Raw genomic sequence first — 23,486 nt, 5'->3', positions numbered from 1 at the left:
TGTGATATGAATTACCCTCTCCTTCCCTCCTCCGGATCAAAAATCTAATTGCCAGCTTTTTGCACAGAGTGCTGCAGCTGTTCAGTATCCTTCTACAGGGACAGGAGCCCCCAACAAAAGGAAAGTCGTGCATTTCATCGAAGAGGATTATCCATCGCTACACCACATAGAGATTTCTAATGATGTAAAATAAATCTTAAACATTGTAGGTGAATACATAATCATGGCGACAACATTGGGGTGCTGGAGACCCTGTCAGGATGCAAAGGCAGCTCTGTCAGGATGGAAACTCAACACGCCAGTATTTCATGTTTACCCTGAGCTCTCCGGGGGTTTTGGTCCAAGGGCATACATCTCTAGGAGGAATCTGTAAGGGACAGGAATTTCCGTTTCACACCAAAGTCTTCCTTTCGCTGCCTTTTAATGCACATGAGGAGATTCCAGTCTGGAGGTCTGTTGCATTTAAACACTTCAAAAACACATAGACTGCTCACAAGTGAATGATGGACACACTATCAAGAATTGTGTATCACAATGTCATCGTAGCATAACAATCGACAACCTTTAGGAAAGGTCTGAGCGCAAAGGTCAAGTCTTCATTGGGAAAGTGTCACATCAACACAACAACCATCTAATGCCAGAGAAAGCCAAAAAATATATATAAGGATCCGAAAGGTCATAGCTGGCATGTGGCCACACCAACAGAGTAACCTGTATGAGAGAATCATACGAACAGTCCACAAACACAAACTCTTGAGGTGGCATGGAGTGGGAGGCAAAATAGAGATACTGAAAGGCCACTTGAGAATGGTGAAATACATTGCTGTGAAAAGGTTATTCCAGTTATTTTAAGTGGCCATCCCATTGAACCTGACAGCTTGTGGGAGTTTTGCTTACCGGAAACAGTCAACTCACCAGTCAACCCCCCTTGTTTTCTGTAAACTGTGAAACTCCTTGAAAGATGTTTCCATCTTTAGATCAGACCACACAGACAGTTGGTAGAGAATGCTTGCCTGTGAAGCAGAAAAGCTTAAGATGCACGTGCACACACTCTCAAAGAAACAAACCATCCGATTGAAGAGTGCAACATAGACGTAACTGTAATGCCACAGACTACACATGGACTAAGACCTTTATTGAGGAGAAAGCTAGCGAAACCCTCAGTCCTCAGTCAAGGCTAAAAACCTGACTTCAACTTCATTTTCTGAGAGACTGAAAGTCTTCATGTATATGGCTGCCTGCTCTACCCTAGCAGAGAGAGAGCCCCGTATCTTATCAGTCGACTCCAGACCAGAACAGCCTGTCATATCCGCGCTTGAAATACACCGGGGCTTCCAGCACGAGACCTCGCCCTCGGACCTCTGTTCTGGCCTGCCAGCTCAAACCGGCCTGCGACGGTGACAGCACCGCGTGTTGCGATGTTCCTTGCCTCCTCAACACATTCATCTGGTCAAAATGAAAATCCATATCTAACTGGGGCAGACTGTATGCATGATTGAATTACATTTCGTTATGCACATTGCACATATATTTCACACTATAAGAACCAGCCGAGAGCACACGAGAAAACATTTTGCCTACATTGCCTCAATACAACACAGTAGGCTACAATTCATTACATTGTTAGTAGCTTGTACATTTATCGTCTATTTTTAAATTATGGATCCACTACAGTGGTTTACACGCACACAGCAGAAATATCAGTGTTCAGTTCTACTAATTCTACACTATCAAGTGTTCAATCTTCCAAATATTTTCAACCATAACATTCGTTATAACATTTATTTAAAGGCGTTTCTAAAGTATTAGGTCACCGACAAAAGTTCATAACAAACCCTTATTACCGTGACAACAACTACAGGAAGCATCAACGACCACTGTGATCTAGGCTACAGTACTGTACAAAACCTGGAGCAAGTTGACCTAGCCTAACCACTGACATGAAGGGGTTTCATCGCAGAATGGTAGGCTTCGCAGTATTTGGCAGATAAAATAATTGGTTTAAAGCCGAATTTCTGTTCAACCAGGGTTAAGGTTACCATAGCAGATGGCTGCCTATCTCAAACCGATCTTTTTTGCGACTTGCTGAAGGCCAGGTACATCATGATTACTCTATTAGCCTACAAACGGACTGTAAAAAATGTATCGTTTACCTGCTTACGATAAGTAGTCCTCAATGGGTTGCCAGAATTAGCAAAAATCATTCTCGGTTTTCAAAGACCCAAATGTAAAAAATTATAATTATATGGTAATTCTAAATAAATAGCCTGTCCAATGGCTTTTTGAGTAAAGTTGTTGATTTCACCATATAAGTCTAATTTATATAATCAACCACACAATACTATCGGCAAATAAATCATGTATCATACATAACCCATGCCACACACACAAATGGTAGTGTATGAATTAGTCCCAACTTCGATTGCCCAACCCCGTTTGTTTGACTAGATTCATTGATTTGGATCCTGTCCTCCGCAGAACAGATCTGGATCCGACCCTGCTACGATGGAAGATACCATTCTGAGATCCGGTAGAGGGACAATAGGGTCTCAATTTGGCATATATTATAACATGCTTCAGTATTCGTCCAAATACCAACGTTACAACAATTGATAATACCTTTAAAAGGTCATATCTAAAGTAATGTCTCATAATTGTTAGATAAAGTAGATCATTAACCGAAAATTGTCACAATGTTTCCCCTTTTGCTGCCCTTCGACTATTCTGGGATGCATACCTAAGATTCCACAGTGCGGGCGCCCATTAAAGGACCAGTACGCTATTTTTTACTGGTTTGGTTTTCAGCTATGGTAATTCTTCTTTTACTAAATTGTAATTGTCATAGTTTCAAGTAATACCATATTATACAAAGTAAAATCACAATAACAAGTAGTTTGTGTATGTTTCTAGCACACAAAAATACTTCATGTGTAACGATCATTGTGAAACATTTAACACATAACGACAGTGTTCAAACATTTATAGTTTACCTTTTATTCATTTAGCAGACGCGGTTTATCGAAATACATTATTGTGCAAATATTAAATACAGCACTTAATAAAGAGCCAGAAGCGTTTTGTTCTGGAATCATAAAATACCGTAAATTGCTCTTGAGATAACAAAACACAAATAAAATACAGCTTTAAGTACCTCCAGTTTAACGAGCCAGACACACAGTCTTCTCATCCCATAATGTTCTTCAATGTTCTTAAATGTTTGGCCACACAACCTATAGTATGAATGTGTTATAGCAGCTGTGACATGATTGGCCATGATTTTGATCATGATTTTCTGAAATACAAAGTTTCAAAGTAAAAGAAAACCAACTGAACACAATGATGAAAAGCACTGAGTTTCATACAAACACTATGAGAGGTGTATTTTGAAACAGGACTGAAGGCCAGGGAGGATGGGAAGTCCACAGGCTGTGTGAAAAGGATCCAGCACAGAACACTGTTACAGCCAGCACCCACTGAGAGATACTGGCCTTATCAGGACAATTGTGGTGAAAATAATAATGAAGGAATTAAATTGATGGGGCTGGAGATGGAGGGGGGGGGCTGGAGAGGGAGGGGGGGGGCTGGAGAGGGAGGGGGGGGCTGGAGAGGGTTAGGGGGGCTGGAGATGGAGGGGCTGGAGATGGAGGGGGGGGCTGGAGATAGAGGGGGGGGGCTGGAGATGGAGGGGGGGGGGCTGGAGAGGGAGGGGGGGGCTGGAGAGGGAGGGGGGAGCTGGAGATGGAGGGGGGGGCTGGAGATGGAGGGGGGAGCTGGAGAGGGAGGGGGGGGCTGGAGAGGGATGGGGGGGCTGGAGAGGGAGGGGGGGGCTGGAGATGGAGGGGGGGGCTGGAGAGGGAGGGGGGGGCTGGAGAGGGAGGGGGGGGCTGGAGAGGGAGGGGGGGGCTGGAGATGGAGGGGGGGGGCTGGAGAGGGAGGGGGGGGCTGGAGATGGAGGGGGGGGGGCTGGAGAGGGAGGGGGGGGGCTGGAGAGGGAGGGGGGGGCTGGAGATGGAGGGGGGGGCTGGAGAGGGAGGGGGGGGCTGGAGAGGGAGGGGGGGGCTGGAGATGGAGGGAGGGGGCTGGAGATGGAGGGGGGGGCTGGAGATGGAGGGGGGGGGCTGGAGAGGGAGGGGGGGGCTGGAGATGGAGGGGGGGGGCTGGAGAGGGAGGGGGGGGCTGGAGAGGGAGGGGGGGCTGGAGATGGAGGGGGGGGGCTGGAGAGGGAGGGGGGGGCTGGAGAGGGAGGGGGGGGCTGGAGAGGGAGGGGGGGGCTGGAGATGGAGGGGGGGGGCTGGAGAGGGAGGGGGGGGCTGGAGATGGAGGGGGGGGGCTGGAGAGGGAGGGGGGGGCTGGAGAGGGAGGGGGGGGGCTGGAGAGGGAGGGGGGGGCTGGAGAGGGAGGGGGGGGCTGGAGAGGGAGGGGGGGGGCTGGAGATGGAGGGGGGGGGCTGGAGAGGGAGGGGGGGGCTGGAGAGGGAGGGGGGGGCTGGAGAGGGAGGGGGGGGGCTGGAGATGGAGGGGGGGGGCTGGAGAGGGAGGGGGGGGGCTGGAGAGGGAGGGGGGGGCTGGAGAGGGAGGGGGGGGGCTGGAGATGGAGGGGGGGCTGGAGAGGGAGGGGGGGGCTGGAGAGGGAGGGGGGGGGCTGGAGAGGGAGGGGGGGGCTGGAGAGGGAGGGGGGGGCTGGAGAGGGAGGGGGGGGGCTGGAGATGGAGGGGGGGGCTGGAGAGGAGGGGGGGGCTGGAGATGGAGGGGGGGGCTGGAGAGGGAGGGGGGGCTGGAGAGGGAGGGGGGGGGCTGGAGATGGAGGGGGGGGCTGGAGAGGGAGGGGGGGGCTGGAGAGGGAGGGGGGGGGGCTGGAGAGGGAGGGGGGGGCTGGAGAGGGAGGGGGGGGGGCTGGAGATGGAGGGGGGGGCTGGAGAGGGAGGGGGGGGCTGGAGATGGAGGGGGGGGCTGGAGAGGGAGGGGGGGCTGGAGAGGACAAGCTCTTTATTAAAGCAGAAAGTACCAGCGAAGCAGGGCCCATTTCTAGGCCAAGCTATAAATCAAACCCAATTCACCCGCCAATGTCAAGTCTGTGATTGGAAAACCTAACAGTGTCGCTGCAGAGATGTGAATTAATGCTGACCTTCAACAGCTCACCTCCCTTGACCTCTCTCTTAGTCCTGCCTGGTTATCCCATCTCACCTGACTACCTCCACACAACATCCTCTCTGCTCAGGACTGCCAGAGGCAGTTGCTTTCCTCCTGCATGGGATAACCGCCTTCATGACTCTATCACTTACAGCCAGGACAAGCAGCTGTAGTAACCAGCCTGGTCCCAGATCTGCTCAGGCCTTTGTGGCTTAGCCTCAGACCCTATCCCTGTCACTCCATACATGGTGTTAGATAAAGCCCTGTCTGCCACAGTCCTGGGACCGGTCCACTCTGCCTGGGCAGCGGGGGGGGGGGGGGGGGGGGGGGTCACAGGAACCCATGTGTACCTACCCACCAGGCCCTCAGCACCCCTGCTCTCCCTCTGCATGCTCTTTGTTTGCCCTTTTGTGTTCGGGGCTTTGAACCAGCTGCTAATAAGATTATGCAACATCTGTTCTTTTGACCACTGCAAACAGGGCAAAGTCAACATTGGTGTAACCCCCAGATCAGCCTCAAAAACAAAGCAAGGCCAATTAGAGAAGAATTCTTTCATTCTGTCCTTGAAATGGCGCAGGAGGATTGAGATGTTTTAACCTGAATTCCTGTTTGTAAACTCCAGCCTGCTCAGGACTATGTAACAATGGGAGAAAAACAGGTACACTGATTCTCAATGGACAGGTTTTAATTCAATATAGTGTTCCTGAAAGGCACCAAATGTCCCCGGTGGGGAGTATAACGAGGTCCTTTAGGCCAACGTGTCGATGGGGTCAGAGTCAGAACATGGAAGACTCTGATCTCATTCAGCACTCTGCAGAGGTCACCAAGGCAACCAGAGCAGAGAGAGGATGGTGACAGTGATCTTCTCCCTGGTATCTATACTATCTCCATTTATATGGTCACCTACAAGTTATATATTATTGCTTGGAGTTTACATCCCCTGAATGTTATACATTGTATCACATTTATGTGAGCTTAACTAATGTAAAGTTTCTAACACATGATCTATCACATTATATGTCACATGACTACCACATTATTAATACATTTTTTTGACTAGTTTGATATGAGCGGTTGTGTCCATTGCGCAATCATTACAAATGACGTGTTCTTCTCTATGAAGGTGAAATATAAATGTTACATATTTTTTGCAATGATATGACTTCCCAGGAAGGCCTTGCGTGACTAATCCTGAATCTGCTGGTGCCGCCACAAATCAGGTCCCAAGCAGGCCAAACTGACGTGATCCACGTGTCTGTGCTGAATCATCACACAGACACACAACCAGGAAGCATCCCCTGCAGTGGATCCCTTTCAATCTTAATATGGCCTCAGGTCCAGCACACGCACACACACACACACACACACACACACACACACACACAGACAGACATACACATACATACAGACACACACACACACACACACACACATACATACAGACACACACACACACACACACACACACACAGACACACACACATACACACACACACACACACACACACAGACATACAGACACACACACACACACACAGACACACACACATACACACACACACACACATACATACAGACACACACACATACACACACATACACACACACACACACAGACACACACATACATACACACACACACAGACACACACACAGATACACACAAATACACACACACACATACACACACACACACACACATACATACATACAGACACACACATACACACACACATACACACTCATACAGACACACACACTCAAGTCACTGAATGTATAGTATTTACAGTTTGTGTAGCCTGGTATTACATTCACAGTATTAAACTTGTGGCCACAGCTGCAGCTGAGGTTTAACAACACTTCCTCTGAGGCAAACATTTTTTCTCCATCAACTTCCTCTCTTGCTAGCTCACACAGTCGTTCCTCAGCCTCAACAGGAAGCTCCAGTAACAGCTCTGTATTTATCTTCCTGCCTGGAAGGGAGGTTTTCAGGTCAGGGGTTGAGGCCACGTTGAGCCAAAAATTGACTCATTTATCCACGGCTCTACAGAGCGGCTCTACAGAGCGCTTTAAGGTGGTGGAAGCAAGCGTACCACAACTGAGATGTGTGTCTGTCTGTATTTATGTGTTTCATACAGGAAGACAGGCCGCAAATCCGCAACCCCACCTCTAGAAACGAGAGGGGGTGGGGGCGGGGGTGGGGGCAGGGGCGGAGGTGGGGGTAGGGGCGGAGGCAGGGGCGGAGGCAGGGGCGGGGGCAGGGGCGGAGGCAGCGGCGGAGGCAGCGGCGGAGGCAGCGGCGGAGGCAGGGGCGGAGGCAGGGGCAGGGGCGGGGGCAGGGGCGGAGGCAGGGGCGGGAGAGGAAAAGCTGAGCTCACTGCTTTTCAGGAATGATTTTTGTTGCTCTCTATTTGCCTTAAATTGTATTTTCTATGTTTGCATGGGACTTGTAAAGAAATAACACAATAGGCCATTTTGGAGAATCTCACTACACAAATCCAATAACCAGCCGTCTCAAAGGGAACAGCTTTGCAAGACACGTGGGTGTATTGAATGACAAGATATAATTCAATAAGGTATCGAGCCTTTGTCATCCAGTATCATAGAGGACGCTACCACCATTAAAGGGTTTTTCTAGTCTGACCCAAACCATTTCTCATTTCATGAAATCCCCTTTGAAGGTCACCTCTTTCGAAATGAGTTTCAGATAGAAAACTGTATCGACCTCGCCTCTCCAGTTTCATCAAGCTACATACTTGTGTACAGACATGTTTCTGACAATACCTGTCGATCACATCTCCTGAATTCATCTGAAGTGTGAGCTGAACTTTGCAGAGAATATCGTATTTCCCACAGAGGCAGAAAGAGGCTGTGATAGGGTGATACTGCAGCAGGCGTCCACATGCCAGACAGCACTCTGCCCATCTGTCCAGAGCACTCACACATCATGTGACTCCCGCTGGTGGAGATCTCATCATGTGGCAGGATCTATGTTTGACTTTGACAGTGCGCAGGGCGAGGATATCACACACTGCAGTTTAGCTGTCAGCAGTCCGTTGGTCAGAGAAAAGGTTCTGCCTTCAGTTGATGTCCGTAAAGACAGATTTAGCATGTTTAGTTGCACGTAGACTTTCCCTGGTTCCATATTGAATAATGCACTGTACTAGGGTTTGAGTCAGTGTTCAGTATTGAGCAATGATTAAAACAAAGGCACATCATTGTTTTCATGGAGGAAAAGTTAATAATACTTTTCATTTTAGTAGGGAAATTGTGAACATTTAATATCCCGCATAGCTTCGCTGATATTAATTTTGATTACAAACAAATATAGCCATATTCATACAGCAGGAGACCAATTTTTTATCTAAACGTTTTTTTTTTCAACCTCCTCTCATATTCTCATATCCAGTGAGGTGTTTCATAAATAATTCAGGAAAAAGGAAATTGATCATCATTTCAATATTCTGATGTGAGATGGTAATCTGTGTTTCTCATAAATAAAATATGTGTTTATGACAAAATAGTGAGTCTTGATGAGAAATGAAAATTCAATTTCATTCAACCCTGACAACAACTCTCTTCTTGATAATTGACTTTGCAAAATTATAGAAAAGGAATGCTAGACTGTAGTGTTGCTGTCTCATTGTGATTGATTTTATGTTCGCTAACGCTGCTTGATTTCACCGTGGCTTCATCTAAATTGTTTACACGAGCATCAGACATGATTACATTACGCCCACATGAGGCCGGGCACACCTTTTCACTCGTGAAGGGCGCTTTGACGTTTTCTCTCTCTCTCTCTTTTTTCTGAAAGAGCCACTTGGCAGAGCCCGTCAACAGAGCTGAGGGTGTTTTTGTGGTGCTGGGACCTTGTTTTACTCGCGTCAAAAGTCCCAAGAATGAGAATCATACGATCACAATAGGAGGCCTTTCATGGCGGGGGGGACAGAGAGAACAGCGTCACAGTGCCGTTCCATTGTGTACATTCCGCTGCCAAGCAACTCTCCAAACTTTATTGTAAACATTGTGTAGGGCTTTTCAGTCTCTGCATAATGTCATTGTCCACAGTCTCTGCATGGAGCACCCAATGGCAGTTAATACACTCACCGTGCCATTGATTAAAAGCTTATGTTGACAAGGAAAGCCCACCAACAAAATCTGACTAAAGTCTAGAGGTTTAATTGGTTGAGGGGTATGCTTTCCCAACTTGGGGTCTGTGAGGATTTGAACTGTGGTAGACGGTGTACCTTTGAGATGTGACAGGAAACATAAATTAAACCAAGAAGGACTTTTTACATCTCCGCAAGTCACTGCCATAGTTGTTGCTGTGAGATACTACTAAAAAGACATAGATGCAAGTCTCTCACAGCAAGAACCCCAAAAAAATATATGAAATGGCCTATGTCGGAAATAAAGGAATATTTATAGCCAAGAGGAAAATTCTGGTGCCAAGCCCCCCTCATAGGATAATAATAGGGTCAATTCATAGTGATCCCAGAAGGGGGCCTTCAGGACACAGCAGGACAAAGATAATGCACACCACCATGACAGTTATCCACAAGGCTATGAGCAGAGCTCTGTTCAAGGCTTACAAACCACCCTGTATCAAGGCCACCCAACATATCTTTAGTGCGCCATAAAACAAAATGAACCTTTTTGGTGAATAGCTCTATTCTAGAATCAGATTCCAAGAGGATGTACACAATTATTCACAGCACAACGTCCATCCATTTACCGCGCTGAAAACGTAGTATGTGAAATTTGTTGTATTTTTCCCGTTTGAAATACTGGGCGGACACTAAGCACATCTACCGCTGCATTGTAGAACATAAAAAACACGGCTGTCCCCGGAGACCTTGCCATTTAACAGGCAGCCTAACTGATTAAACATTCATGAGCTTAAGTGAGGCACAGCAGTAGAAGCTTTTTGATGATAGTCAGTTGAGAGGTTTGTAGTTCAACTCAGGACTGTCCTTTAACCATCTTCTCTCCCATCTGGAGACTTTGCAGACTTAATAATTTCATATGGTATATCCTTACAATTAAAAACAAGAGGCTTATTCTGATACAGTAGACAAAAAAGTATACAGTTTCTGAGTTAATCCTTTCTATTCTGTTCTATTTTATGCAATGCACACTTATCCGTTAAGGACCTTAACTTAAAATAGCCTTTTCTATTCCTTAAGATAAAAATCTCAGACTAAACGTCCACAGATCGAGGATGAACACCAGTTCGGACAGGTGCTAAAGAACCGTACGTAAACCACAGCAGGACATTTTCTCCATTTGCGCTTTTCGCGCTTCAATTATGTTGTAGCCTAAACAGTGATGAAAAAGCGAAAATAAATGTGACACTGTTGATTAACCCAGCGCAGAAAACAATGCTTTACTCTACCTTCGTTTGCAGGTATTGGGGATAGTGATAGGAGTAGTGGGGGTACATCTGTTGTGCCCACACTTTTCCCATGTAGATGTAAATGTTTTCGGCCAGGAACTGAAGGATGCTTCAGTATTTCCGTCAATTCCGTTTTGTTTCCCACGATGTTCGTATTCTGTCGGTAGGAACCTCACCCTGCTATGTAACTGCGAAGCACTGTTGAAATCAGCGAGCCTAGCTCTGTGTAAATGAACTATGGGTTTCTGCGTGGGCGTACAGGACCTGCTTCGAATAATCTAGCTCTATATGATTTGTATGAATTTCTCTAGGACAGAGCCATAGTGATCAGATCCAGACCGCTACTGGCCAAAAATGCGTCATATGTTATCCATTCAGAGAAATGTTTCACAATGAAATTGTATCTTTTTAAATTCTCTACAATACACATGACAAGGCTGAAACTGCATTCAACATGTCATATTTCCAGTCAGTTGAACGCATTAAATACCATAAGGCACATTTAAGCCTACGTGAATCGTATTTCTGACGATGGGAAAACGAATACATTGTACATGTCTTCTATTGGAATATGGAAATGAGGCTCCAGAACTAAAGATTGAATGGACTATATCTGGGAGACTAAGTTCTAAAACGTGGTTCTTGTTTGAGTACGGCTGTTTAAAGTCCAGCTTAGCATGATCGGAGTACTGTGAGACAACTTCCTGCTCTCGGAAACAGAAAACTCCCAGTAAGGAAGGGAAGGCTAAGCAGGGTCTCTGGTAAGAATATGGTGGACTCTTCACATTTCAACAGCAAAAAACGTCTTTCACGCACAACCAATTGCAGGTTTCTAATGAATACATTGATGAACTGACTATTGTTGTTTTCACAGAGTAAACATTCTTCACAAAAACTCATAAAATAAGTTTGCGGTCAAACTGTAAGCAATGTACTTCAAACCAATTCAGGGCCGAAGTGTTATGCATGGTGGAAATGGTTAAATTCACATAATTATCCATGTTCACTTGAACCGGAGAAGTCTGGAGGCCATGGCTCTGACCATGGGCCCTGATTTCCCCATCCATGTTTTAAGGCTCAGGAGGGTCTTCACGGGTCGCTGGTGGTGCCAGGTCTATCCCGTCCGGTCATTACTTGCAGCCGATCTCCCCTGCTACTCACTTCCAGATGTGCTAAGGGGACACACTCATTTATCAAACTGAATCATCCAAATACTAAATCCACACAGGTGAAAACGAATCTCTCCCTCTGTGGTTGGAGAATTCTGTGAATTTTCATGAAATCATTGTGTAACTGCAAACTTTTTAACAGGATCATTTATAAATGTGTGAATATTGGCTGTTTTTATTTCCATTTTGTCAGAGTATTCAGTGATCCTTAGAGATCTGCTGAATATTTATAATTTGACCACCGTTTTGACAGAGGAGTTGTGTGATGTCAGTCTCCATTCAACTGGCACTCTGTCCTCTGACCCTGAACTCATTGACCCTGGTGTAGTGAGAACAAAAACAGCCAACAGTGTCTGACCCCCAGAACCCTGACCTGCATACGAGGCTCTGTGTAGCACAAGGGTTTGGGCTTTTATTCTGCAGTCTCCATGTTCCACTTTCTCCCAACCCCCTCTCTAACGGCAGGAACCCCCCTAGGCCAGAGCCTCAACTCAAACAACAATATTATCCTCAACTCTGATGGAAACCACGGGTTCAATACACAGAAAGAGGGGGGTCCTGAGGGTTCTCACTTCCTGCTACACTAATTCAGTATCCCCAAACTCCAAACCTTAGCGGAGGATATAAAGATATGAAAATGCCTTCTTGGCAATCGAAAAACAATCGAAAAATGGCTCCACTTTCTTGATATACGGGCACAGCCCTCCAACAACACTGAATAATTAAAGAAATAAAGGATATTGCATCACCCCCAACCCTCTGTGTCCTCACAGCTCCGTGTAGAGTTTACCCTTAGGCTTTCGTTTCATTCTCCTTGGCCGCTTGTGGCCCTGGTTCCTGAAATCTGATCTGTGAGTTTTCTCTCTGCATTCCTCCCCCCCCCCCCCAGCATGCCAGAGCTCAGTGCTCACTGCTCCTACTCCAGCCTCTCTGCAGACCTACAGCAGTTTGTTTATTTGGCTAGCTTCAGAGAGACAGGGGGGAAACCTTCCGATGGGCCAAGATTTACTGTCGCTCTCAAGTCAGGCTCCAGAATCCTGGGCCTCCGAGAGAACTGACCCCCCGCACCCATCACCCCTGTTCCCATGACAAGAAGTTGAGGGTCCCTTCTCATGTAAACATAGATGGCTTAAATGTGTTAGACTGGCAAAAAACAAACAAAGAAAGGACACAAAATACACGATGAAACGGAATGGCATTTCCAAGCTGTTCCAAAGCATCTGTTACATGAATAAATGTATGTGGAAACCCAAGCCAAATCAATGGCAAACGTTCACAAAATTCTCAATTCTGACGCCGACTTGAACACACCCCAGCAGTCATCATCTTGTTGTTCCTGTCACAGGATGCCATGATCTACTTCCCAGGTGATCAGGGGTGGAGAGGTACCCCATTTGACCTACTGGATGACCTTCCCCAGAACGAGTGACCTTCTTCAGGGAAGATCTCCCCCCGGGAGGATCACCCCCCCTCACCCCTGGTTTCCCCTACTTGGATTTACAGGGTTTTCGTTTGCAAGTGTTCATGCCACAGATCTCTTCACCCACATGCTTTACTGCTCTCGTCAGTGCATGGAGCTTGGTGTCGTGGTTTCATGATATTATAGCCTACTGTTGACTTGATAGATAGATGGGTAGATAGATTACTTTATTTGTCTTTGAGAGGCACAGACACAAACAGAAAACCCTAATAATGTCCCCCTCCCCCCCCACCACCAAAGTCGTAGAATCTTTTTCCGAGGGTCACAAATACTTTGCAGTATTTGTCATACAGGCAGATGTGAAGCCCTGAGTGTTATGACTCCAGGCTAATCGGCCCCCCTGCCCCTGCCCCTGCCCCTCCCCCTGCCCCTGCCCCTCCCCCTGCCCCTGCCCCTCTGTGTGTGTCACCATAGTTGATCATGTCACCCCGTTACTGTTAGAATTGTCACCTGTTACTGTTGGTCTTTCCATTTCCTCTCCTCTTTGCCAGATTGATTTGCAGAACTCGTGAGACTGTCGTGTTGGTGTCAGACTCCTTGTGTCTGGATTGTTAGTGGAGTATCCCGGAGCATATCGTTTGTTTGCCCTTGTTTTGAGGTTAGCCTAGAGCATTCATATTTTTGTTGTATTTTACCTTTGTGGCTTTCTTGTTTTTGTATTCTTGAAAACCTCTTCTTTTTGACATCCTCTTTGTGTGATTCCTACCACTCCCCCTGACGTTGACAGTGTGGTGTAGGGCCATAGAGAGGCAGGTACCAGACAGACACTGTCTGGTTCCCAACCAAACCAAACAAGGGCCGTCTGTCAGATTAAAGGGAACACAGTGTTCTGTTTCAGTCTGTCTCCCTGTACTTATCACTGAGTGACTGTATCTCTGTCTCTCTCCAGACCCGCTCAGCATGACCGTCAGAGAGGTCAGCCCAAGCTCAGGCAACTAGGTTGAGGTGAGCAGGCTTCTGGCTGACGATTGGGATTTTTGTGTCGTTTGTCATTTCCTTCCTACAATGCAAGACGGTACACATTTCCATCTGGTTCATTTGTAAATTCCAAGCGTTTCATTGATTTAAGTGAAATTGTGATGTTCAGGAACAAACAAACGTGATTCTCAAGATGTTTGAGATGTTATAAGTGCACGAGAGGATGGTGTAATCACAGTGGAATGTGAGTTATGTAACTCTACGCTTGTAATGATTCATATCCACATTCTAACACTGTTATCTCCTCATTGCTCACCGCTGCTCCAACATCTGAAACATATTTTCTCTCAGCCAATCCATTAGGGTCTGTGTTGCAATATATCTTGGGGTCGTTAAAAACTGATGTAAGACTACCCCTTCTGATGACCTCGCTGTCCCTTGAAGTGAGGGAGCTTCCTTTGGGTTTGATCTGAACTGAGGTTGTTTGTGGGGCTATCTGGAGGTGTAAGTCATCCAGACCGGGTGAAGAGGTCGGGTCTGGAGTGCCCCATGAGGAGAGTAGGGGCGGGGTGAGGCTGGAGTGCCCCATGAGGAGAGTAGGGGCGGGGTGAGGCTGGAGTGCCCCATGAGGAGAGGAGGGGCGGGGTGAGGCTGGAGTGCCCCATGAGGAGAGGAGGGGCGGGGTGAGGCTGGAGTGCCCCATGAGGAGAGGAGGGGCGGGGTGAGGCTGGAGTGCCCCATGAGGAGAGGAGGGGCGGGGTGAGGCTGGAGTGCCCCATGAGGAGAGGAGGGGCGGGGTGAGGCTGGAGTGCCCCATGAGGAGAGGAGGGGCGGGGTGAGGCTGGAGTGCCCCATGAGGAGAGGAGGGGCGGGGTGAGGCTGGAGTGCCCCATGAGGAGAGGAGGGGCGGGGTGAGGGAGCCCGCAGGAGGGGGGTCCCCCAGGCGAGAGGAGCCAGGTCTGGGGAGCCCCACAGCTTCAGCATGGCCACACAAAGACCCTGCAGCCGCCTAATACACGCTGTCTCTGAGTCTCACCATTCAGGCTGAGGGCGCAGGAGACAGGCCTCAGATTATCCAGTTATCCTATTCACTTAGGCAAATTCTTGGCTAGTACGGCTTTTGCAAATGGGTTTGTCAGTACTTCCCTTGCTGCGTGACCAAGCATGGTCTTTGTGTCAAACCCCCCACCATCACCTTCTTTGTCTGCAGCCAAGTTAAAAAAGGAGTTGAATGTTTTTCGTAAATTGCTTTTTTTTGTCTGTTGCAGTGCAGGCCATATTGTTGTTTGAAAGTGATTACCACATAGATGACTGAACTGCCTTGCCCAGCACGCTCTCTGCTCCTCCTTAGTGGTATGACATGAATGTGTCAATCAGAGTTCCAGAACCCCCTGCCCATCACACACACACACATCCACTCACACACACATCCACTCACACACACACACACACACACACACACACACACATCCACTCACACACACACACACACACACATCCACTCACTCAGACACACACACACACACTCACACACACATCCACTCACTCAGACACACACACACTCACACACACATCCACTCACTCAGACACACACACACACACCTACACTCACACACACGCACACAAACACCCACTCACACACACACCTATACTCTCCCAGTTGAGACAGATTCCCTCCCAGTCCAGAATGTGAGGTATTCCAGAAGACATCGTCACATGTCCATGAGGCTGGTGTTCCATGCAGACACTCACAGCTCACCTCGTCAGCACACTTTTCTAGATCCTTTTCTACAATAATGTCATCTCTTTTGCTTTAGAATTGCATCTGGGTCTTGTGTGTTTCTACTTTCACATGCATTCTTTCCAGTTTTAGCTGCTGAACTCAAATCAGGTTTATTTGAGTGAATTTACTGAGTGAATGTGCTCATGTATTTAGTGTGTGACTGAAACTGAACAAACTATTAGCAGGCTCCCAGCTGCCACCTGTTGGTCACTGCAAAGTACTGCACAGCCAGCCAAGTGCCTCAATACACTGCACACATGCAGCAGAACATCTGAATGGGATGTGCTTTATAGATCACTGCACACATGCAGCAGAACATCTGAATGGGATGTGCTTTATAGATCTATAGATATCAAGGGTCACATGTACTTGTTTCATGGCCATTGTAAGGGACCTGCAAATGAGATGCAGCTAAAAGTGTCATGCAAGGACAGCACTATGGCAACACAGATCTAATTCATTAATACATTCATTTCCATGCACTCGCGTGAACAAACACATGACTATTGTATAAAATGTCTGGAGTCTTAAACTTAAACAATAGATACAAAGAGACATTATCCTTTTCTGCACACCCAAAGCGTCACACAACCACCCACTGCGAATATTTTTTGAATTAATGAACCACCAATGCAAAACATACTTGCACGCCCCAAAATTTGTAAACATGTTAAAAAAGAAATGGTGATCTCAATTGACAACTGATTACTAATTAGTTATAGTACATTTGGCACCTTTAGAAGTGAACCGTCGCTATGACGCAAAATCGTGAGCGGGTAAACACAATAGTTAAATGAACACGAACTCTCTCCGGGTGTTAACTATGGTTCAATCAGAACTCGTGCACCACAGGACAGACGTGCATGTAGAAAGAAAACCCCTCAACCACCAGCTCCAACTCCGTATCTAATCGCTCATTGGTCAGGATCCAGCAAGGCGGAAGTCTACAGCGCTGGGGATTCCCCGAGGGAAGTTCCCAGCGCAAAGTAAACTATGTAAAATGTACATTTGTAGACATACACCATATCCTCCTTCTGAACTTCATATTATTTGTAGGCCACATGAAGAACAAGAAGGTATCGAGGTGGCAAAACAATATTGTCAAATATTTCTAATGAAGGTAAGTTTCTACTATTGTAGGCGAAGTCATGATAGCTGCGCGTCGAGTCTTTCCCCATACTAAAAAGGTACGAAAACGATCAACGCTAAATAACGTTTATAACAACTTTACAAACACATACTTTTCGATACAAAATACGGAACTGTGTTGGAGACAATTGTACCTCGTTATATTCGCCAATGTATATTTGAACACAAATGTTGCAATAACTTAACAACATAACCTTATCTTGAACTGACTTAGCCAGTTGACGTAACGTTACTCGATGGACGTTTCTAATGTTGTCTGTTAATGATTGATGACCAATAAGTGAAATCATTAAAAAAAATTGTTTAACCTGTGTGTGGTAGGTCTCAATTAAACGCAAAACTAAATTTCCATGACATGACAAACAAGCAGAACAGAAAAGACCAAAATTTATTTGGTTGAGCTGAACTATAACCAACTGCTCTTAGAGACGTTACATTGACTTTCATGATATTTTCATGTACTGTGTGTATGTATTGTTAGATTTAGTACACTGGTCAGGTGTTGACCTATAGATAGCAGGCAGAGTTAATTCAGTCAATATAAATAAACATATATTTTTGGAAAAAATGTGATAATGATATCACATTGATAGTGATAGTGATAGTGATAGTTTGAGCATTTTTTGAAACCCCATATTTACATACTGACCCCATTTCGAAGATTATCTATATCATTGCCTTTTGCTGGACCCACAAATATACATTAACAATAACATTATATTAAGGTTTATATTTCATTATGAAATTCAAGCGACTTTAAACTCAATCCATGCCCTCAACAGCCCATAATAAGTTTGTGCTGAACTGCTGCAATGCGTTTTGTGAACCTTGTGGCCCTGTTTGTGATGTGCGAACCAAGAGCTCATGCCTGCCGTGGCCGTGATGACGGTGGAGCCCGCGGGATGGAGAGGAACATCGGAGAGCAGCTCAACAAAGCCTTTGAAGCTTACCGCCAGGCCTCCATCGAGAAAGACGGCGCCAAAAGGGAACTTCAGCAGAAGGTATGACATTGACAGAATCTACCTCTGAGAGGAGCCAGTCAGCTTGTAAAGCCGTCTGCACGCTGCACTGCAGAGTGATCACTCACAAGTAATAAATAACAGCAACTGTCTTTATTATCACTTTCTAATCATGAGTAATTAATCATTAGTTATTGTTGGATTTCTAAATACGGATTTCACAAGACACGCCAGCGTAGTGATATTTTCTTGTCCTAACAATTTTGTTGTGTTATTTTGTATATCGTTTTTGTGGATCTGTGCACTAGTGGGTAGTGTCGCCCATGTATGTAAGCCATTGCTACCACATAACCATACAACCTGTTATACAATATACATGGCTGCATTACATATAACACAAACACCTTCCTTTTGCAGACTGAGAGTTACGAACGATACATCCAGCAACTTCTAAAACAGATCGAGGACCAGAAGCAAAAGATTTTCAAACTTGAGGCTCAGTTGATATCTAACCCGTCAACAGGTCAGTGGGAAACACACATGACTTTCCATAAAATCATCTATTTAAGATCAAATATGTTTGAAGGTTGATCGTAGTTTCAGTCTGTATTGATTGTAATCATGACTTAAGTCTATCTATCATGACTTAAGTCTATGTTAAACCTGTTTTAAAACATAATGTCAGGATTTGTCTGTGTTTATTTGAAACTTAGGAGAGGTGAAATGTGAGGAAGAAACTGCACTGCCTGTCAATCATCTCCTTGACAACACACCCTTCCGTAGGAGCCTGCTTCCCCCGGTATGTTTAGCACATTTCAAACTGTTCTATCACATCCACAGTTTACGATTATATTTAAAATAATAGTATGTTTATATTTCACATAATGAAAAAGTAATTTGAGCGCTTATGCTCACACAGACGCACACCACACATATATTTAAGTGCCACAAATAGTTTGCTATTAGTTGTGCATAGTGGCCGAGATAACTAAATCTATTCTCTTGTGTTCTTCATAGAGTTCATGCCAGTGAACAATAGCTCCACTTCCTGTAGCATAGGACATCTTTAATCTGGTTCCTGTTATCAGTGTCGCAATGTGTAATTTGACCTTCCAGCATCAGTGTCTTCATAATTCCTCACTGAACTTTTGTGACTGTGAACACTGAGAAATCTGTTTGACATATGTCTTCAAGGGTGGAGGTGAAAATGAGCCACTTGTATTCACAGTTTAGATTCAGTCAGCCACTTCTGCTGTCTGTCCAAATACTACATCTACCGTCTAATTATTGAATCTAAAAACAGCACTAGACATTCTCTGACTGCACTAATAGAGAAGGCAGTACTGTGTTTTACCAGTAGATGGGGCTACAGGATAATATCAGCATTGGTTCCTTTATACTACCCTTACATTTACATTACATTTAGTCATTTAGCAGAAGCTCTTACCCAGAGCGACTTACAGTAAATACAGGGACATTCCCCCCGAGGCAAGTAGGGTGAAGTGCCTTGCCCAAGGACACAACGTCATTTTGCACGGCCGGAAATCAAACTGGCAATTTTCAGATTACTAGCCCGATTCCCTAACCGCTCAGCCACCTGACACCCTTCCACCCAAAGCAACACACTTTAAAAGATCACAGGCCACAATTATTTTTAGTATGCCATGCAGGACATCAGATATCTTCTATATCTATTCTGTGATATCTTCTTTGTGTTATATCTATATTTGCTTTATACTGTGAGCACATTATGATCAAAACAGGCTTTTTATCATTACAGGGTTGCAATTGAAGGGATGTTTTTGTCATTTAAAGGTTGTGTCTGTTTTTCAGGAGGTGAATATGGAGCCTGCTGTTGCTACACCTCAGATATTACCTGTGAACAGCAGGGTTGAGAAGTACGAGGCTCGCTCGCTCGCTCCACCAACATGTCGTTTATTTGATCTAAAAACCCTGATTTCTTACTTTTCTTTCTTTGTCTCGTAGCAAACACGTCCTGGAGGCATTCGAAGACCTTCAAGGGAATTTCCATCAGATACAGACTTTAACAAGAAGACAGAAAGATCACCTTAAAAGATTTTACAGAGGAAATGATATGACAAATGGTAATGTGATTTTTTTTTTTAACAAAATAAACCCTTGTTGCGTTTGGGGTGGAAGTCTCTAATATCACAATCCAGTGCCCGTCTCCGGCCTAATTTAATTACAAAAGAGAAAATATTAGTATTTTTTCACAATCACAATTACTTTATATATGTCAGTACACAATTAGACACATTATGGCTTAGACTTGTTCTTGAACACAATTCAATAACAACACCTTAACCTCAAGTACACATCATTACCTCGTTGTCCTCCTGAACTCTGCCCGTCCTCCTGTGTGGAAATAGACAGAACGCATAAACACATTTAATTATTCCACACGTTAATGCAGGGATGTGGATCTTTAAACAGTAGTGACACTGTGTTTTTTTTAAACATCCATTCTGTCTCTTTTACATTTTCCATAGAAAATACAGAGAATAACCTCCAACAAGGACAATGTCCCAGGCGAACATTTCTAGACGAATGCCATGCAGCTGTGTGTGTTCTCAATGTCACTTGATCATTAGTCAGTCAAATAGCTAGGTTAGGGTTAGGTAGGTCGTTAGTTGTGTTTGTCTCGTTGCGTGAAGGTATGGTGAGACTGTTTGTGTTTGCCGTCGGACAGAGCAACAGTTCTCCATGCCCATCCAGTGTACGGACGGGACAGCGGATGGGGGGGGGAGCTCGGTGCCCTCAGGCCTGCACCGTGGGTTGGCCCCCCAGCCGCCGCGAGTCCCCCTGGCCCCCCTGGATCCCCGCGGAGCCGACCAGGAGGACAGGGACCTGGACGAGTCCCTCACCAAGCTCAGTGTCAAGTTCCCTCCTTCCACAGACAGTGAATACGAGTTTCTGAACAGCACCCCAGACAGACAGGTGGCTCACCTGGGGCTGGCTCACCTGGGGCTGTCGCCTGGGAAGCGGCCCGCAGTCTGCAGCATCGCCACAGTGCTGGACGAGGAGATGTCTGGAGAGCTCAGCGCCCACTTCTCCTTCCCCACGTCTTCCTCCGCACCCCGCTCCCCGGCACACTCCCACTCTCACCTGCGGGAGAGTGTTCGGGGACCCCAACAGGTGAGATGCACAGGAAATGCTCATTTGGGCAGGAGAACAGGCATATTCTCAAGTGCAGTTTTGGGCTAATTGAGAGAGAGGGTAAAAGCATAAGGAAAATTAACATTCATTTTGGTCCATCAAATTTCGGTCAAATTTCCTCTTAAACTATTATTGTTGGTGAGATGTTGAACATTGTCCTGAAGTTTTAGTTTGGATGACCTCACACATTATACTCTGAGATATACCATACGCTCGTCAACATGAATATGCAACTTTACAAGAGAGCAGGGCAGCCAGATATGTTAGGAGAGCAGACTCAAGTGGGACACAACTTTGCTTGTATTCCCCTGGGTAGCATGTAACTCACCATCCCAATTCAAGCCACATACACAGTCCCAAGTATGGCGAGTGCAAGCGAAAGATAAACTCATGAATAATCCAGGGTTGTGGTGTGTGTGCCCCTGTCCTCGCAGCCTCTCTGGAGCCCTGTGCTGTGTTGTGAAGAAGCCCCACAAGGCAGCGAGGAGGAAGGGCACAGCAGCCCGAGTGACTGTGCTTTCTGCCATGAGGTGGTGCCGCCCCAGCAGTGGAACAGCCACCTTTACTCCCACTTCAATAAGGGAGCAAGGAACTGACTCCAGAAGAGGAAGCTTTGGCCGTACAATGCAACAGTACAGCCTCCAGGGTGAACCTGGTTTCTTTGTGTCTCTGTTGCCCCACGGAGGGGTGAGCGTGCCAGGCGGAGGGGGACCCACACTGCCGGTTGCGATTGGGACTTGAATCCGCTCTCAGTCTTTTATTTAATTAAATGTTGAACAAAAAAAGGAGAAGTTGAATGGTACTGTACATTTGACAGCTTTTATTTTTTGGTTTTGTAAAGTATAATTTTGGCACAGTACTTAATAAATATATAATTAATCTTAGCAGGCTGTTCCATTTTATGGCAGTTTAACTTAGCAGACAGTGTAACATTGTCTTCAGAAAATCCTAATTCACAGGCTGTGAGAGTGTTAAAAAAACTATACATTGTACTTAATAAACGGAATCATATTTTAACTTAATATCAAGGTAGGTTTAAGTAGGCCTGCGTATTTTTTTTTAAAACTTAATATTTTATTATTTTGTTCTTCATACTAATGTTTATTTCTGTAGAATCGTAGTATTCTGTTGAACCGTAGGAAAACCGACAGCACCGCTATAAGAAATAAGGCTTACGTCCAGTGTTCTATGTTCAAGTTCATTTTAAGTTTTTTGGCAATATTCAGAAGATTCAGCATATGTTGTTTAGTGAAATTTCAGTCAGTGGACCTTGAAGTAATAACTCCACAACAATCCACAACTAATGGGTTAAATTTGTTAATGTAATTTGGAGCAGCTGTATGGTATACTTAGTACAGAATGCGAAATCATTCCAGTTAATTAATTTGATTTTAAAAGTTATAACACCATATGGTCATTGAAAGCAGGTTGGTGCAGGTATTTCAAGTTAATTAAAACTCTGTGTTACTACACATAACATCAGGTACATGCTCATTGTTCAATTAGTCACACATTATCTTACTATTTGTGGTTTAATGTTTTTAGCCTTGGCGCCCTTTTCTTCTACACATTTAGATGGCTACTATTTCTCCGTGAACAGATGAATAGACGATTTTGAATTGGATGAATGGATTTAGAAATGTGGCTCACTCATTTATTCCTAATCTTTGACAATTGAGAAAAAAATATAATAATCATATAGGTCTTTAATGCTGTTACAGAGTTTATCTTGCATAATAAGCATCTAAAATGTTTCAACATTTACGTCTTCACCTCTTGCAAAAGCAAATAACAGCTTTTGACTTTCAACAATATTTATTCACACTTTAAGAACAATAGCAATAATTCTCACTATCTAGTGTGATGATGTGTTAGGAAAATAGGGAAATATGTGTATTGCAACACGTTTCTGTTGGAGTAGGACCTTGCAGTTCCTGGATATGGGTTGGTAACACTTGTGCTGGGTAGATGAGCTGGTGTGAAGACTGCAAAGAGGACATTATTTTGAATTTCCATTTGATGCTCCTCGACCCTGCAATACGTGAGCCGTTTTCAATTAAAAGGGAATCATGTGTATACGGTAAATCATGTGTATACGGTAAATCATGTGTATACGGTAAATCATGTGTATGCAGTAAATCTCAGAACACTGAATGCATCAGCAGTGACAGAAGGCCATAGCTACAAGGGTCGACAAATTTAGCTTAAAAAGTGATTTTGCTCAAAATGGCTTCGGTGAAGACAAAGTTGGCTTTGCAGGATTAACTGCTGAAAGAGAAATGAGAGAAGAGGAACCTGACCGCTCTTCATTCACTGTGACCTCTCAT

At 45.4% G+C, this 23,486-nt stretch overlaps 2 protein-coding genes and 1 long non-coding RNA gene across 9 annotated transcripts in view; 2 read left to right on the top strand and 1 right to left on the bottom strand.

Moving 5' to 3' along the window:
- The window catches only part of LOC134017883 (RNA-binding motif, single-stranded-interacting protein 1), a 32,071-nt gene extending 21,226 nt beyond the window's left edge, over positions 1 to 10,845 (bottom strand). For 2 of the 6 annotated variants that reach the window (XM_062457996.1, XM_062457998.1), the window contains exon 1: positions 10,525 to 10,840. In XM_062457996.1, coding sequence (XP_062313980.1) covers positions 10,525 to 10,596 — 72 coding nt within the window. In that variant the 5' untranslated portion in view covers positions 10,597 to 10,840. Of the gene's footprint in view, positions 1 to 2,153; positions 2,480 to 10,524 lie in introns of those variants that run through there. The other 4 variants (XM_062457997.1, XM_062458000.1, XM_062457999.1 and 1 more) reach the window with 3 other exon arrangements.
- On the top strand, positions 1,003 to 6,868 carry LOC134017890 (uncharacterized). The gene is made up of 3 exons (XR_009929807.1): positions 1,003 to 1,449; positions 5,609 to 5,787; positions 6,300 to 6,868. It is a non-coding gene; the product is annotated as an uncharacterized LOC134017890 (long non-coding RNA).
- Positions 10,846 to 16,820: 5,975 nt separating the features above from the next.
- On the top strand, positions 16,821 to 22,215 carry tank (TRAF family member-associated NFKB activator). 2 transcript variants are annotated; one of them, XM_062458003.1, is made up of 8 exons: positions 16,821 to 16,994; positions 17,883 to 18,024; positions 18,400 to 18,505; positions 18,696 to 18,781; positions 19,816 to 19,888; positions 19,974 to 20,087; positions 20,693 to 21,138; positions 21,594 to 22,215. In XM_062458003.1, exons 2-8 carry the CDS (start codon positions 17,926 to 17,928, stop codon positions 21,753 to 21,755), a joined length of 1,086 nt encoding a protein of 361 aa, XP_062313987.1. In that variant the 5' UTR covers positions 16,821 to 16,994; positions 17,883 to 17,925; the 3' UTR covers positions 21,756 to 22,215. The 2 variants fall into 2 exon arrangements, with proteins under 2 accessions (XP_062313987.1, XP_062313988.1); XM_062458004.1 differs by having other exon boundaries at positions 16,822 to 16,994; positions 19,816 to 19,880; positions 19,969 to 20,087.
- The last annotated feature ends 1,271 nt before the right edge of the window (positions 22,216 to 23,486 follow it).

The sequence above is a fragment of the Osmerus eperlanus genome, chromosome 3 (assembly GCF_963692335.1).
Source record: "Osmerus eperlanus chromosome 3, fOsmEpe2.1, whole genome shotgun sequence".
In the NCBI taxonomy this organism is placed as follows: Eukaryota; Metazoa; Chordata; class Actinopteri; order Osmeriformes; family Osmeridae; genus Osmerus; species Osmerus eperlanus.
This window is presented reverse-complemented; position numbering and strand designations above follow the sequence as displayed.

Bases quoted from the DNA above. Each gene is read 5' to 3' on its own strand.
- tank (XM_062458003.1), top strand. From the start codon at position 17,926: ATGGAGAGGAACATCGGAGAGCAGCTCAACAAAGCCTTTGAAGCTTAC. The intron at 18,025-18,399 runs GTATGACATTGA...TTCCTTTTGCAG, and splicing joins AAAGGGAACTTCAGCAGAAG to ACTGAGAGTTACGAACGATA. The intron at 18,782-19,815 runs GTATGTTTAGCA...TCTGTTTTTCAG, and splicing joins GTAGGAGCCTGCTTCCCCCG to GAGGTGAATATGGAGCCTGC.